The 16,915-nt window shown below is 45.0% G+C and overlaps 1 protein-coding gene across 4 annotated transcripts in view; it reads right to left on the bottom strand.

Moving 5' to 3' along the window:
• Nucleotides 1-16,915, bottom strand: part of PHIP (pleckstrin homology domain interacting protein) — a 603,903-nt gene that overhangs the window by 135,753 nt on the left and 451,235 nt on the right. For 3 of the 4 annotated variants that reach the window (XM_033937022.1, XM_033937020.1, XM_033937021.1), the window contains exon 28: nucleotides 13,898-13,959. In XM_033937022.1, the coding sequence (XP_033792913.1) occupies nucleotides 13,898-13,959 (62 nt within the window). Of the gene's footprint in view, nucleotides 1-13,897; nucleotides 13,960-16,915 lie in introns of those variants that run through there. The other variant, XR_004538753.1, reaches the window with a different exon arrangement.

Raw genomic sequence — 16,915 nt, 5'->3', positions numbered from 1 at the left:
CCTTCTTTCTTTGGCACCACAAAGTAAATCGAGTACCAACCTGTCTCACTCCTGCGAGGGAAATGGAACCACCGCGTGAAGATCTAACAATCTTTGAAGGGTCTGGCAAAAGGCCTGCTGCTTCTACGCCACCTGCGAGGGAGAAGCAAGAAAATGGTCTGGTAAGGAACGGGCAAACTCCAGAGCATAACCATCCTGAATCACCTCCAGAACCCACTGATCGGACGTGATGTCTGCCCACTTTGAATAAAAATCCCTCACCCACCGGAACAAAGACGGAGGCCGGCAAAGAGTCATTGGGCAGGACGGGCGGCAGGGGACCCGGCGGGGGCATTACCCGCACCCCAACAGGCCCCACGAAAGGACTGCCTGCGCTGGAAGAACCTGCTTCTAGAGAGCCCAGGAGACTGAAAAGAGGTAGCCCTTCGACCAGGGCGGAAGCAGCGGAAATCGAGTCAGCAGCCTAGGCCTATCCTCAGGCAAACAAGGCACTTTAGAATCAGTGAGAGTCTAAACCAACTTGTCCAGGTCCTCACCAAACAAGAAATATCCTTTAAAAGGAAACTTTGTCAACTTAGCTTTGGACGCTGAATCTGCCGACGAAGTGCGAAGCCACAAGGTACAGCGAGCTGCCACTGCAAATGACAACGACTTGGCAGAAAGATAAGAAGCACCCAATTCAATCACGCTTGAGCAATTCCCAATCCTCAGATTTACTGTCAAGCACATGCTCGGCCCAGCAAAAACACACCCGAGCCACCAGCCCACCACACATTGCTGCCTGGACCACCAGAGCTGTCACATCAAAACTCTGTTTCAGGAGGGATTCCAACTTACGCTCCTCTGGGTCCTTCAAGGCCGCACCACCCTCAACAGGCATGGTATGCCTCTTAGAGATGGCCGAGAGCACAGCATCCACCACAGGTGACTTCAGTGTCCCTATCCCCTCTGGAATGGGATACAGGCGGGCCATGGAGTGCGCAAAATGAAAGGGAGTTTCCAGCACTTGCCACTGTGCGAGCATAATGTCCCGAATATCCTGATGCACAGGAAAAGAGTGGGAAGCAGAGCGGATCCCCTTAAGCAAGGGGTCCATCGTATGTGGGGGCTCTGATACGGTGTCCGCAAAGTGCAAAACTGAAGAGACCTGAAGAATTAGCTCATGAAGCTCTTCCCGCTAAAAAATGCGCACCACAGATGCAACTTCGCCGACAGAGATGTGCTCGAACCTCTCGCTGGTAGAATCTGACCCCCCAAGAGGATCCTGGAAATCTCCCCAAGGGTCCAGGTGCTCATCAATAACATCTTGCTCCTCTGGTCAAAAATCCTCATCCTAAGACACTCTCGGGCACTTGGACGAGAGAGGAATAGAGGGGGGCAAAACAGCTACTACCTGGAGCTGCACAACGCTTGCACAGGCCGGCTGCGAGTACCTCGTGAATGGAGCACCATGAGCATTTCCCCCCCTTAAAAGTGCTCATTGTGTTGAAAAACGCCATAGCTGTCATAAAAGTGCCGGTTAGATAAGAACCCCCTCCCCCCCCCCCAATACAAATGGCAGTTTTAAAGGGAATTGAGCCCTTTAGATCTTTACAATAATCCTTTACACCTCAGGATTATTTTTTTTTCACTTAGTCAGAACAGCTCTCAAAGTTGGAGGGCTGACCAACCAAGGGGCCAGGGCGCCGGCTGAGGCACCTCTACAAAAATGTGGGGAGGTGGAAGAAGATGGGGGGAGGGACCCAGCACGAGACCCGCTGAACTTTAACACCCTCCAGGATCAGACAGATCTCCAAACAGGACCTATCCAAACTCTATCCAGCACAAAAGACAAATTCCAACAGTACTAAGATGGGAGGTAAATTAGTCTTCCTACCTGCTTTAATGGAGACTGAGGAAGACTGGATTGGATTGCAGAGGGGACTATACCAGTCTACCAAGCGATACAGAAGTTTAGGTTTTGTTATATAAAACAATAGTATAACCTCCTCATCAGAGTGATGAGAAGATACTTCCAATAATATGTTCTAAGAAAGTGTTATAACATCCAGTCCAATATCAATGTGCTCAAATCTCTAACAAATAAAATAATAAAAGACATGAGTAAGTTGGACTCTGATACGACCCCATAACAGACATCATCAACACTGTAAGAAATCATAATTAGCAGTTTTGAGGGGAAAAAAAAGATTTACCCTACATCAGGACCTCCCCACTAAAGAATGACACAGTGCCCATATCCAGCGGTTAACCAGCAGCAATGGGTAAAAATTTGATATGTTGACTGCAGGCATAGGAACAAAGCTTTTTACCACTCTGCAGGAGTGGTAAAAGGCTTTGATCCTGCAGAGAACACCCCACCCCATTATCACAGTTCCCTAGCTTCCTTACCCTCCCGGCTCCATCCTACTTCCCCTTGTAGGTCCAGTCCAGCAGCTCCAGTTGTCTTTCCTCCCTCCCTGCTGCTGGCATATACCTTGTGTGAGCCGATCTCTACACAGGCCTGCTCGACAGTGCTCATGGCCTTTTCTCTACTGGGCACTTCCTTATGACGCAACTTCCTCTTATCACAAAGATAGGAAGTTATATCATAAGGAGGAGCACAGTAGTGGGAAGGCTGTGAGCACCATTGAGCAAGCCTGTGTAGAGATTAGCTCTTCTACAAGGTATATGCCAGCAGCAGGGAGGGAGGCAGGCTGGTTGAACCCATCAGCCCTGAGGATGAGAGGGAAGGGGGGAGGGTTGGGGCAGGAGGAAAGGGCACAGGAGGGATAGCTAGGGCTTGAGAACATGGCATAGACGGTATCTGGGGCTGGAGGGAAGGGCATACGAGGGGAATGAAGCTGAAGGTAAGGGAGAGAGAGGTGCTTGGATGGATGGGAGGGCTGGAACTGAAGAGAAGGGTGAGAGCTACAGCCCTGAAGGATGGGGAGCTCACGGAAAGAGGAGAGGTGCTGCACCTGTGGAAGGGGGGGGGGGTACTGTAGGGAAGGTAAGAGAGGGTGCTGGACCTTTTGGTGGAGAGGCTGAAGGAAAGAGAAAAAGAGATGCAATACTAAGCAGATGAAGGAAGAGGACATGAAATACTGAAAACACAGTAGAGAAAGGGAGAGATACAGGGAGGTATCATAAACAGAGGGAAAAATAATGGGCATGGAGAGAACAGGGACAGGGACATACTGCATGGGAATGGTACATAGACAGAGAGGAGCAATGCCAGACATGGAAGGGGGTATATGGACACAGAGGGGAAGTGTTAGGTGTGGGAGAGAATAGGAACATAGAAAAGAGATGAGTAATGCAGAATAGTGATGATAAATACAGGGAGATGGACACAGGGGAAAGGCTGGACAGGGAAGCATAGGGGACACAAAGAAGGGAAAGATAGGTACACAAAGATGGATAGTGAGCACAGACAAGAAGAAATGTCAAATGAGGAGACCATGGTGACTGAGTTTAGAGAAGACAGAGGGAAACAGAAACCAGAGCCTTGGACCAACATGAATTGAAAAATAAAATGACCAGACAGCAAAAGGTAGAAAAAGCACAGTTACTTACAGTAACAGTTGTTATCCAGGGACAGCAGGCAGCTATTTTCACATATGGGTGACGTCAACCACAGAGCCCCGATGCGGACAGCTTCGCAAGCAGACTTACTTGTAGAAACTCAGAAGTTTCGAGTCTGCCGCACTGCGCATGTGCGAGTGCCTTCCCATCCAGCACAAGGTGTGTCTCCTCAGTTAACTAGCAGAGAAGCCAACCAGGGGAGGTGGATGGGTTGTGAGAATAGCTGCTTGCTGTCCCTGGATAACAACTGTTACGGTAAAAAACTGTGTTTTATCCCAGGACAAGCAGGCAGCCTATTCTCACATATGGGTGACCTCCAAGCTAACCAGAGTATTGGCAACTTAGGAGAATAAATTTTGTAATACTCTCTGGCCAAAATGGCCATCCCGTCCAGAGAAAACATCCAGACAATAGTGAGAGGTGAAAATATGAACCGAGGACCAGGTAGCAGCTTTGCAAATTTCCTCAATAGGAGAGGATCTGAGGAAAGCTACTGAAGCTGCCTTGGCTCTGACTTTGTGAGCTGTGACTCGACTCTGTAGATGCAGAACAGCCTGGGCATAGCAGAAAGTGATACAAACAGCCATCCAGTTGGAGATGATACGCTTAGAAATTGGATGACCCAACTTCTTCGGATCGAAGGAGACAAAAAGTTGAGGAGCAAATCTGTGTGGTTTGGTGCATTCCAAGTAGAAGGCCAAGGCACGTTTACAGTCCAGAGTATGAAGAGCTGATTCTCCAGGATGAGAATGAGGTCATGGAAAAAACACTGGAAGTACAATAGATTGGTTGAGATGAAATTCTGAAACCACTTTAGGTAAGAATTTAGGATGAGTACAGAGGACCACCTTGTCATGATGGAAAACTGTGAAAGGAGGATCAAAAACTAACGCTTGCAGCTCACTGACTCTTTGAGCAGATGTGAGGACAATGAGAAACACCACTTTCCAAATGAGATACTTCAGATGAGCCGTAGACACTGGTTCAAATGGAGGCTTCATCAACTGAGCAAGAAGAACATTGAGATCCCAAACCACAGGAGGCAGTTTGAGAGGAGGTTTGATATTGAAAAGTCCTTTCATAAATTTGGAAACCACCGGATGAGCAGAGAGGGGTTTCCCTTCAATAGGCTGATGAAAAGAAGCAAATGCACTGCGATGGACTCAAATTGATGTAGACTTGAGGCCAGAAGTAGACAAGTGCAAAAGATAATCCAAAACAGAAGCCAAGGAGTTCGAGGCTCCTTGTCATGAGAGATACACCACATAGAAAATCTAGTCCATTTTTGGTGGTAGCATTTTCTAGTGGAAGGCTTTCTAGAAGGCTCTAAAATGTCTCGTACAGGTTGAGAAAACTGAAGAGGCACCATGTTGTAAGAAACCAAGCTGTCAGGTATAGAGACTGCAGGTTGGGATGAAGAAAAGACCCTTGATTCTGTTTAAGCACAGATGGAAAAACTGGTAGAAGGTATGGCTCCCTGCTGCTGAGTTGAAGTAGAAGGGAGTACCAAGGTTGCCTCAGCCAGTAAGGAGCTATCAGAATCATGGTGGCATGATCGGTCTTGAGCTTGACAAGAGTCTTGAGAATGAGAGGGAATGCATACAGGAAGAAATTCGTCCATTACAATAGAAAAGCATCTGCCTCGAGGTGATGAGGAGAGTATATCCTGAAGCAGAACTGAGGCAGCTTGTGGTTGTGGGGAGATGCAAAGAGATCTAGCTAAGGAGTTCCCCACTGTGAAAAAAATGTGATGAAGAGGCGAGGAATTGAGTGTCCATTCGTGAGGTTGCAGAAGACGACTCAATTTGTCTGCCAAACAGTCTTTCGACCCTTGGATATAGACAGCTTTGAGGAAGATTGCCCAGTCCCAAACCTTCAGAGCTTCTTGACAAAGAGAGGGAGATCCTGTTCCTCCCTGTTTGCTGACATAATACATGGCGACTTGGTTGTCCGTCCGAATGAGGACTACTTGGTCATGAATAAGATGTTCCAACAGATTGATATGACATTGATGATCCGTGCTGGACCAATGGCCTTGACTATGGAGACCGTCGAGGTGAGCCCCCATGCGTAGGTTGAAGAAGCTGTCGTGAGGACCTTCTGATGAGGGTGCATCTGAAAAAGGAAACCTCTGGAGAGATTGGAAGAGAGCATCCACCAGCGGAAAGACTGTCTCAAGGAAGGAGTGACTGTAATGTGTTGAGAGAGTGGATCGCAAACCTGCGTCCACTGAGATGCCAGGATCCACTGAGGAATTCTGAGGTGAAGTCTGGCAAAACAAGTCACGTGATTTGTGGAGGCCATGTGACCTAAGAGTACCATCATGTATCTCGCTCAGAGTGAACAGCGGGAAGAAACTTTGTGATAGAGCTGAAGAAGAGCATCCAGACGATGTTGAGGAAGGAATGCTCCGAGTTGGATCATGTCCAGAACAGCTCCGATGAATTGTAGATTCTGAGAGGGCTGAAGTTGAGATTTGGGAAAGTTGATTTTGAATCTCAAGCTTTGTAGGAACTACGTAGTTCGTTGGGTCGCTAAAATAACCCCTGAGATGTGGAATCTTTGATGACCCAGTCGTCTAGGTGGGGAAAGACATGAAGACCATGGTTCCTTAGAGCTGCTGCTACCACCACTAGGCACTTGGCACTCTGGGAGATGATGCCAGACCGAAAGGTAGAACTCTGTATTGATAATGCAGATTCCCCACCCGAAATCTGAGGTACTGACAGGAGGTCGGATGAATGGGAATGTGAGTGTAAGCCTCCTTGAGATCCAGAGAACATAACCAATTGTTTTGATCTAGAAAGGGATAAAGGGATGCCAGGGACAGCATGCAAAATTTTTCTTTGATTAAATATTTGTTGAGATCTCTGAGATCCAAAATGAGTGGCATATCGGCCTGACTTCTGCAGAACTAGGAAGTAACGGAAATAAAAACCCCTGCTCTGCTGTTCCAAGGGAATTTCCTCGATGTCACGGAGATGAAGCAGAGCTTGAGCTTCCTGAAGAAGGGCGGTCTGGGATGGATTGGAAGGATACTCTCTTGGAAAAAGCTCTGGTGGAATCTGAGAGACATGAAGAGAGTATCCTCCCCTAAATATTGACAACAGCCAGAGGTCGGATGTAATGGTCTCCCATCAATGGTAAAAATGATGGAGACGACCTCCTATGGGGGGAAAGGAGGGCAGAGGCAGAACGATGGAGGTTATGCTCTGTGTGAGACAATCAAAAAGGCTGAGCAGCCTTAGGTGCAGAAGGTTGAGGTTTCTGTTGCTGTTGTTGTTTCTTGGTGGGTGCTCGAGTATAAGGAGCCACCCTTGGAGGATAATGCCTCTGGAAAGTTGGAAGAGGTCGAGAAGGCTTTGCAGGCGCAGGCTTTGGTTTTGGTCTGACAATTGAAGCAAAAGATTTTTCATGCTCAGGCAATTTCTTGGTGGCGGCCTCTTTGGATTCATCAAAGAGGTCATTGCCCTCACAAGGAATATTAGCTAGATGAGTATTTTAGCCCGGGTGCTAGAATATATGTCTGTCTGTCTTTATTTCTGTCTCTCTCTCCCTCCCACTGTCTTTCTTTCTGTCTCTCTCCCTGGCCCCCTTTGTCTGTCTGTCTTTCTGTGTCTCTCTGTGCCCCTGGGTCTTTCTTCTTTTCTTTCTGTCTCTCTTCCTCCCGCTGTCTGTCTTTCTTTCTATCTGTCTCTCCACAGCAGCAGCATTCCCTCCCCCTCCATTTCCATCCCCCCACACCACTTCCCTGTGCAGCAGCAGTATTTCCCCTACCCCCCCCCTTTTCCTTCCTGCAGTCTGGTCAGCTCCCTTAGTCCCTTACCGCCCCCCCCCCCCTTCCCTTCCATGGTCCCGACAAACCTGCCGATTCCAGCAGCATCTGCAGCACTCTGCACATGCTGCTTCGGGGCCTTCTACTGCCCTGATTTACTCTGGCACGTCCCTGATGACATCATCAGAGACGTGGCAGAGCAAATCAGGGCAGTAGAAGGCCACGAAGCAGCGTGTGTAGAGTGCTGCAGATGCTGCTGGAATCGGCAGGTTTGTCAATACTCGAGGTCAATGACGATCCGAATGAGGAAGGTCTGATGAGGCTTGAGTTCGGAGTACTGGTAACAGTAGGGACTCCAGCTGAAGCCTGAACCAAGTCAGAGACCAAGGCCGAGGGTGTAGCTGAAGAGTCCATCTTGAACAGCTTTTCCACTTGAACCCGATGACGTTTAAGGGCTCGAGGTTGTAGCACAGCATGGGCACGACTTCGGATTATGGTCAGGCCCGAGCCAGCGAAGACACTAGTGGTGTGGGTCCGTGAGGGAAATCGCACACTGACACTGGCTACACTTCTTGAAGCCCGTGACTGGCCGGGACATAGGAGGGAAGATAACTGCTGCAAAGTCAAAGCCCGCAGGATGTGGGCGAGCAACCTGCCCCACCAGCGACGAAGAAAAAATAAAAGTCTCTTTTTTTAAAAATAGAAAATAAAGAAAGTAACACAGCGATTTGCGAAATAGCTAACACAAACCGCGGTGAAGAGAAGGCACGAAGCAACGAAGTTTAGCAAAGAGTGTCAAAGACAGACTTCTCGGCTCCGCGGAAAACTGAGAACTGAGGAGACTCGCCCTGTGCTGGGCAGGAAGGCACTCGCTCATGCGCGGTGCGGCAGACTCATAACTTCTACGTTTCTACAAGCAAGTCTGCTTGCGAGGCTGTCCACATCCGGGCTCCGTGGATGACATCATCCATATGTGAGAATAGCTGCCTGCTTGTCCTGGGATAAATAATTTTATTTTCTATTTTGTGATTAGAATATATCAGAACTGAAATGTTTATCCTGCCAGTGGTTAGACATGGATAAAGCCTAGGGCAGAAATTGGGAGGGGACCCTAAAGCCCACTACTAGCCTATGCCATCTTCAGCTTCCAGCAGGCTTAGGGCTTTCTCTAGCCAGGGAGCAGTTGCCCTAATTGCACTCCTTGAGCTAACATCATCCCTGGCATAAGTGATCTTTATATTTTGGTGTTGTACTGCATGGAAGGTGTGAATTCTTGGGATTATGTTTATCGTTTTTGGTCAGCTATCATGTATTTGGCATTTGTGTTCTGTGTGTATGACTGAGGTATTCTGTTAGGATGAATTTTCTATGCAGTGTTCAGTTTTCTCTATAGTGGAGGGGATATTGTGAGGGAGAACAGGCTTTGTTGATCCTTTTTCTGCATTTGTGATTTATAAAATGACAGTTGTACAGAATATTGTTTATCTTTATACTTTAATAAAATGATTTCAATATAAAATCATAACTATTCAAGACTTCTGCGAATGGGATAAGACACGAGTTTGCGGGGATGGGGCGAGGACAGATAGAGTTCGTGGGGATGGGGCAAGGACAATATTTTCCCTTACGTCATTCTTTACTCTCCACTCAATTTCACTAGAGGGAATTGAGAATTAAACTGTGAAGCTCTAGGCACCAATGATTGTATATATGCTTCTCATATGGACAGAACTTTTTTTTTGCACTTAAAGAGATAACTTAGACCCACTGTATTCCATGTACATGAAGTTGTGCTAGCCTTATGGAGGAATTTTACACAGGAGAATAGGGAGCAATCTATACAGTTACAAAATGTGCTTAACACCTTAATACATCAACACACTTTGAATACGAAGAGACATGGGAGACACAAATTTTTAAGCATGGTATGGGAATGTGTCTGGCAAGGTTGGTTCGAGCTTTAACTGGTCCCCGTTTTATTCCACTGTTGCGGGATCCTGCCGAGCAGTCTTTGGTAAATAAAACTGATTAACCAATTATTAACCAGCTTTTATAAAACACAATATAAGGATACCACTGCTGCTTTTAAAGTAGATGATAAATTCTTTGCAGGGTTACAGCTTTCTACGGTTACATCAGAGGAATTAGATTTGCTTAATGCCCCTTTGAATGAAGGAGAGATAACTGGTGCGATATGTGCTCTCCCTATTTGTAAAACAACAGGTCCTGTAAAACAATTGGGCCACTGTATTACGCCAACGCTTCATGCACCACCGCACTGCGTACCTTGACAAAAACCCACCTGATGAAGGTCTATCAGATGCAGAACAACATCGATCACTCTGGTGGCCAAAATTTTAGCATAAATTTTAACATCCACATTCAGGAGAGATATGAGCCAATAAGAGCTACTTAATTCCAAGTCATGACCCGGTTTATAATGGGAATTATAGTAACCGCCCCCCTCGTCTTAGAGAACAGTTCCATTCTCCAATGTTGCCTGCCTCTTCGCCCATGAAGCTTCTGAGAGGCTGGTAAGCCCACCCTGGGAGGCGCAAAGAGTCCGACCCAGGGGAATCGTAGGTTTTGTTTTTTTGCCGGTTTTGACCCATGATCGAGAGCGAGGGTGTGATGGAGGGGGGCTGTTGGACCTGCGAGAGGGAGGGGGGCTGCTGGACTCGCAAGGGGGGCTATTGGACCGAAATCATTAGGAAAGTGCTGACTGGGTGGGGAAGGAGGCAACTCACAGCAGATCCTTCAATATAGTGACAAGAGAATTCACTGTTCCGTGGGGCAGTGAAAAGCCTTGTTCCCAAACCTGCGGAAAATGGCTGATTACTTCCCCTTTTCCTGCGAGTTAGCCGTGGCTATTCACAAGAAACAGTCCCCGTGTCATTCTCTAGCAATACATTTACTTAGTGAGAAACTCTGATTAGCAGCGATAGTAAAGCATTCATTTAGTACTTTAAATATCTAAGGAAGCAAGCCTGTGCTGGGGATCAGCCAGACAAGTGGGTACAGGTAAGCACAAACAGTTTGAAATATATTATGGTTATAAGTTATGCCAAATTGTTGTATGTGGGCTGGGAATATTACTGATCAAGGCCCAGGAGAAATAATCTCCTGTTTAGATTCACACTGAGGCTGAAGTTTGTGAAATGTAAAGAAAACGCCAAGAGCAGCAGTTAACAAACGGAAACAAGAATATTAGAGAAAGCACTATAGATTAAGATGTGTAAACTTTTAAATTTATTGTTCAAAAGCAAGGCTATAGTTTGGATCCAGAAAGATCAGAAAAGGAGACTATGTACTTAACCTGGTAAGACTTGCCAATAATGCAGAAGCACCCTGCACATGTCCAAGTTCTTTAGCAGACGATCCTGAGATTAGAATCCGTCAGCTGAACCACCAGGAAACACTTCCAGATAGACATGGAAAGCCGAAACCACCTAAGAACATAAGACTAGCCTTACTAGGTCTGACCAATGGTCCATCAAGCCCAGTAGCCCGTTCTCAAGGTGGCCAATCCAGGTCACTAATACCTGGCCAAAACCCAAGTAGTAGCAATATTCCATACTACCGATACAGAGCAAGCAGTAGCTTCCCCCATGTCTTTCTCAATAACAGACTATGGACTTTTCCTCCAGGAACTTGTCCAAACCTTTCTTAAAACCAGCTATGCCATCCGCTCTTACCATAACCTCTGGCAATGCGTTCCAGAGCTTAACTATTCTCTGAGTGAAAAAATATTTCCTCCTATTGGTTTTAAAAGTATTTCCATGTAACTTCAACGAATGTCCCCTAGTCTTTGTAATTTTTGATGAAGTGAAAAAATCGATCCACTTGTACCCATTCTACTCCACTCAGGATTTTGTAGACTTCAATCATATCTCCCCTCAGCCGTCTCTTTTCCAAGCTGAAGAGCCCTAACTGTTTTAGTCATTCCTCATACGAGAGGAGTTCCATCCCCTTTATCATCTTGGTCACTCTTCTTTGAACCTTTTCTAGTGCCACTTTATCTTTCTTGAGACCAGCATTGAACGCAATACTCCAGATGAGGTTGCACCATGGAGTGATACAGGGACAAAAAAGGAAGGAACTTTCATCTCTGAGCAAAGGATGTAAACACGACAACACCTGCCATTCGGGAACTCTATGGTCCCAAGAGACAGTGACCAGAAAAAATAGACTGGAGTGTGAAATCCCCGAAAGAAGCATCTCTCAGCAGTTCAAAAGGAGCCCTAGCAAAGCCAGACAGCACCACATTAAGAACCCAGATTGGGAACAAATTCTTTTTTTTTAAATAATTTCTTTATTCATTTTTAAACTTACATCAAGTGTACAGTAAATACCAACCAAATATAATACAACATAACTTGAAAAATTTTCAATATCATACACCAAGAAGATTTAACCCCCACCCCCTCCCAAATTCATATACAACTAATATATACCACATAAAAATAATATCTTACGACAATCATCTATATATTCTTAATGGAAAAACAAGAAATCTCCCCCCCCCCAAATCCACATGTATATTAAGATTGGGAAAAGTGTAACTTATTCATTACTATAATTTAATAAAGGTCCCCACACATCCTTAAATTTATTATAATAACAGATTCTTAACGAGCAGCCAGACCCGAAGATATTTTTGCAAAACCAAATAACAGCCGGATGCAACTCCAAAGAGAACTTGCAATCCTGGGATCTAGAACCAGAGAGACCGGCCACCAAGATCCGCAGAGACACCAACGTGAAGCCTTTATCCAGACCTGCTTAGAGACAGTAAGGATCCGCAACACCTGAGTCGAATAAGGGTCCACCTGATCTTGGGCATTCCAGCGCCCTAAAGGTCTTCTACGCAGTAGCATAAGCCAACACCCAGGACGACTTAGTAGACCAAAGAAGTTTTAGCCATGAAAAACTCCAAATAGCCTTGATTTTTTTAAAAAAAATTTGCACGCTCAAGCAGCTAAACCATATGAGCAAAATGACTAAGATCCTTCATGGCAACCGGGCCTGGGTGAGAAGGTCAGAAAAGACACTCAGGCACAGACTGTATGTCACCCACAGTCATATCAGATCCGCGCACCCCAACCTTTCATGCAAATCAGGTGCCACCAGAATAATGTGGCCAGGATGAGGTACAAACCTCCAAAGGACCCAGCCGAACAGTGACCAAGGCGGATAAATGGACAGAAGAACCTTTGAAGGTCACAGTTGCCCAAGAGCATCAAGTCTCTCGCTTCCGAGCCGGATCTGCAACTGAAGAAGTGAGGAACCATCTTGTTTTGTGTTGCGGCCAGGTCAAGGTGGGGCTGCCTGGCTGGCCTGGAACTTCCTCTCCGACATCAGAATTTATGTTGGGGAAGGCTTGTGGCCCCGGTGCTTGTGCAGTGGCTGCATGGGCCAGGCTATTGCAGCATCGGGGAAGCAGGGAGAAATCAGCAGTGGTGACTTGGGATGCAGGGAGACAGACAGAAAGATAGATAGACAGACAGAAAGAAAGAAAGGAGGCAGGGAGAGAAAAAGACAGACAGACAGAAAGAAAGGGGGCAGGGAGAGAGAAAGAAAGAAAGGGGGCAGGGAGAGAAAAGAAAGACAGACAGAAAGAAAGGGGGCAGGGAGAGAGAAAGAAAGGGGGCAGGGAGAGAGAAAGAAAGGGGGCAGGGAGAGAGAAAGAAAGACAGAAAGAAAGAAGGGGGGGCAGGGAGAGAGAAAGAAAGACAAAAAGAAAGAAATGAAAGAAAGGATGCACAGTCAGAAAAGTGCAACCAGAGACTCATGAAATCACCAAACAAAGGTAGGAAAAATGATTTATTTTCAATTTAGTGATTAAAATGTGTCTGTTTTGAGAATTTATATTTGCTGCCTATATTTTACACTATGGTCCCCTTTTACTAAACCGCAATAGTGGATTTTAGCGCCGGGAGCGTCAAGATCAGCGCTGGGCATTCAGTGTAGCTCCTTGCGTGCGCTAAAAAACGCTATCGCGGTTTAGTAAAAGGGGAAGGGGTATATTTGTCTATTTTTGTATAGTTGTTACTGATGTGACATTGCATATTTTAATGTCATCTGCGTTGACCTTTTTGGAAAAAAAAAAAAACCCAAATACAAATTATAATTAACATTTTCTCTGAATACAGTGTGCTTTGTGTTTTTTTAAAAATTTTATTGTTGGTAGATCATTTTGACTTGGTCATTTTAAAAGTAGCTCGCAAGTCAAAAAAGTGTGGGCACCCCTGGTCTAGAATGTCTCACCTATTGCACTGGAATAGCCGTTTCCAGGTAATGATATTGTTTATAAATTCACTTTGGATTAAATATTGCTGGGCGCTATATAATGGTAGTTGTTAATGAAAAGCCCATTGTGAAACATTTTTTTAATTTTCATAATATAGCTCAGAATAGTATACCAGCCTCCTTTCTTATCTATGAAAATGGAAGTATTACTGAATTCTTGATCTAGAGATTAACCTAGAGGGATCAGTCTGTGACATATTCTACAGATTTGAAAGCAATACACTTATAAAGCATATTTGCACGTACCGTCATTAGGTATAACTTCCATATCCCAAGGACTCATCTTCTCAGTATCACCATTATCCCAGCTTAAAAAAAAAAAAAAGAAGAAACAACTTTAAAGAAAATGCATCATCATTTTTACATTTTAGATTGTCTATGTCAGGTCATAAGAGCAGATTATTATACAAGTAACATAGATATATGATGGCAGATAAATGCCAAATGGCCTATCCAGTCTGCCCATCCACAACCCTCATCTCTTGCCTCTCTCTAAGAGATCCCACGTGCCTATCCCAAGCTTTCTTGAATTCAGACACAGTCTCTGTCTCCACCACCTCTTCCGGAGACTGTTCCACGCATCTACCACCCTTTCTGTAAAAAAACATATTTCCTTAGATTACTCCGGAGCCTATCACCTCTTAACTTCATTTTATACCCTCTCATTCCAGAGCTTCCTTTCAAATGAAGGAGATTCAGCTCATATGCATTTACATCACGTAGGTATTTAAACATCTCTAACATATCCCTCTCTCCCACCTTTCCTCCAAAGTATACTGATTGAGATCTTTAAGTCTGTCCCCATACACCTTATGACGAAGACCACGCACCATTTTAGTAGACTTCCTCTGGACCAACTCCATCCGTTTTATATCTTTTTGAAGGTGTGGCCTCCAGAATTGTATACAATATTCTAAATGAGTTCTCACCAAAGTCTTATAAAGGGGCATCAATACCTCCTTTTCCCTACTGGCCATACCTCTCCTTATGCACCCTAGCATCCTTCTAGCTTTCGCTGTCACCTTATGTCAGAGGGGCGGGACTGCGGCAGAGGGAATGTGCTACGGAGGCCAACAGCAGCCTGCTAGAATTGCTACAGCCAACCGGTAATCCTCTGCAGGTTGCTTTAATGTGAGACTGGGAAGCAGGGAGGGAAGGAACAGAGGGCCAAATCTCAGGCCAAAAAGAAAGATGCCAGACTTCCGAGGGAGGGTAGGGAAACAGGAGGGAAGAAGAAAGGAGGATACCCTGGCAAGCAAGTTACCAGAAGACAACCAGAGCATGGGACCAACATGATCTGAATAATGACCAAACAAAAGGTAGAAAAAATAATTTTATTTTCTGTTTTGTAATTACAATATGTTAGATTTGAAATGTGCATCCTGCCAGAGCTGGTGTTAAGACAGCAAGCGTGAACTAGAACCTAAAAGAGAGGAAGTCTTTTTTATTTATTTTGTTTACATCACAAAGCTGGCATGAGGTTGGAGAGATTGTAACCCTATACTTCTACTAAGACTTAGGAGTCCTTTTATGAAGGTGCACATTTAGCGCACGCTAAATCGGTTAGCATACCTTAATAAAAGGACCCCTAAGTATCTTAATAAAAAATTTGGCACACGACTTAGCCTATGTTTTAGATTTCGGCCCTTTATGTGATTGAGTTTGACACCCCCTACCCTAAACTGTACCATTCCTTTGGGTTTTTGAAGCCCAAATGCATGACCTTGCATTTCTTAGCATTAAATTTTAGCTGCCAAATCTCAGACCATTCTTCAAGCTTTGCCAGGTCTTTCTTCGTGTTATTTACACCAGTGGTTCCCAACCTTTTCCTGGAGGACCACCAACCAGTCAGGTTTTCGAGATAGCACTAATGAATATGCATGAAAGAGATTTGCATATAATGAAGACGATAGGAGTGCAGATCTGCCCCAAGCATATTCATTAAGGCTGTCTCGAAAACCTGACTGGCTAGTGGTCCTCCAGGACAGGGTTGGGGGATCACTGATTTACATCATTCGGGGTGTCTACTCTATTGCAGATTTTGGTGTCATCCGCAGAGGCAAATCTTACCCGACAACCCTTCAACAGTATCGTTTATAAAAATGTTAAAAAGAAAAGGCCCAAGAACAGAACCTTATACCACTGGTAACATCCCTTTCCTCAGAGCGATCTCCATTGATCACTACCCTCTGTCGCCTTCCACTCAACCAGTTCCTGACCCAGCCTGTCACTTTGGGACCCATCCTAAGGGCACTCAGTTTATTTATTAGAAGTCTGTGTGGAACACTGTCAAAGGCTTTGCTAAAATCTAAATATACCACATCTAGCGCACATCCTCTAGCTAATTCTCTGGTCATCCAGTCAAAGAAATTGATCAGATTTGTCTGACAAGATCTACCTCTAGTGAATCCATGTTGCCTCCAGTCCTGTAATCCACAGGATTCCAGATACTTTACCATACTCTGTTTTAAAAGTGTTTTCATTAATTTACTTACTGCAGAAGTCAGATTTATCGGCCTGTAATTCCCTACTTCTTCCTTACTTCCACTTTTGAGGAGAGAGACCACATCCGCCCTTCTCCAGTCCTCCAGTATTACTCCCGACTCATTGAATAGGTCAGTCAGCGGAGCCACCGAATTTCCCTAAACTCCTTCAGCACCCTTGGATGTACATCATCCGGTCCCATCGCTTTGTCTACCTTTATTTTTTTTTTTTTAATTTATTTATTAGTTTTCATTATTACATATCAAGTAAACAAACACTTGTACAGAAAGTGAAATAGTCCGAGTACAACTTCATAAAGTGTAAATCATACTTAATACAATTTACAAAGAAAAATTAAAAACTAAAAAAATTTGAGTAAGTCACTCACTCAAGAGAGCTGGATCGAGGACATATGCTAGATGTAATTTACTTGGATTTCAGCAAAGCCTTTGATACAGTTCCTCATAGTAGGCTGTTGAACAAACTTGAAGGGCTGAAGTTAGGACCCAAAGTGGTGAACTGGGTCAGAAACTGGCTGTCGGATAGACGCCAGAGGGTTGTGGTTAATGGAATTCACTCGAAGGTAGGAAAGGTGACTAGTGGAGTCCCTCAGGGTTCAGTGCTGGGGCCAATCTTGTTCAATATGTTTGTGAGTGACATTGCTGAAGGGTTAGAAGGAAAAGTGTGCCTTTTTGCAGATGATACCAAGATTTGTAACAGAGTAGACACCGAAGAGGGAGTGGAAAATATGAAAAAGGATCTGCAAAAGTTAGAGGAATG

The sequence above is a fragment of the Geotrypetes seraphini genome, chromosome 3 (genome assembly GCF_902459505.1).
Source record: "Geotrypetes seraphini chromosome 3, aGeoSer1.1, whole genome shotgun sequence".
In the NCBI taxonomy this organism is placed as follows: domain Eukaryota; kingdom Metazoa; phylum Chordata; class Amphibia; order Gymnophiona; family Dermophiidae; genus Geotrypetes; species Geotrypetes seraphini.
This window is presented reverse-complemented; position numbering and strand designations above follow the sequence as displayed.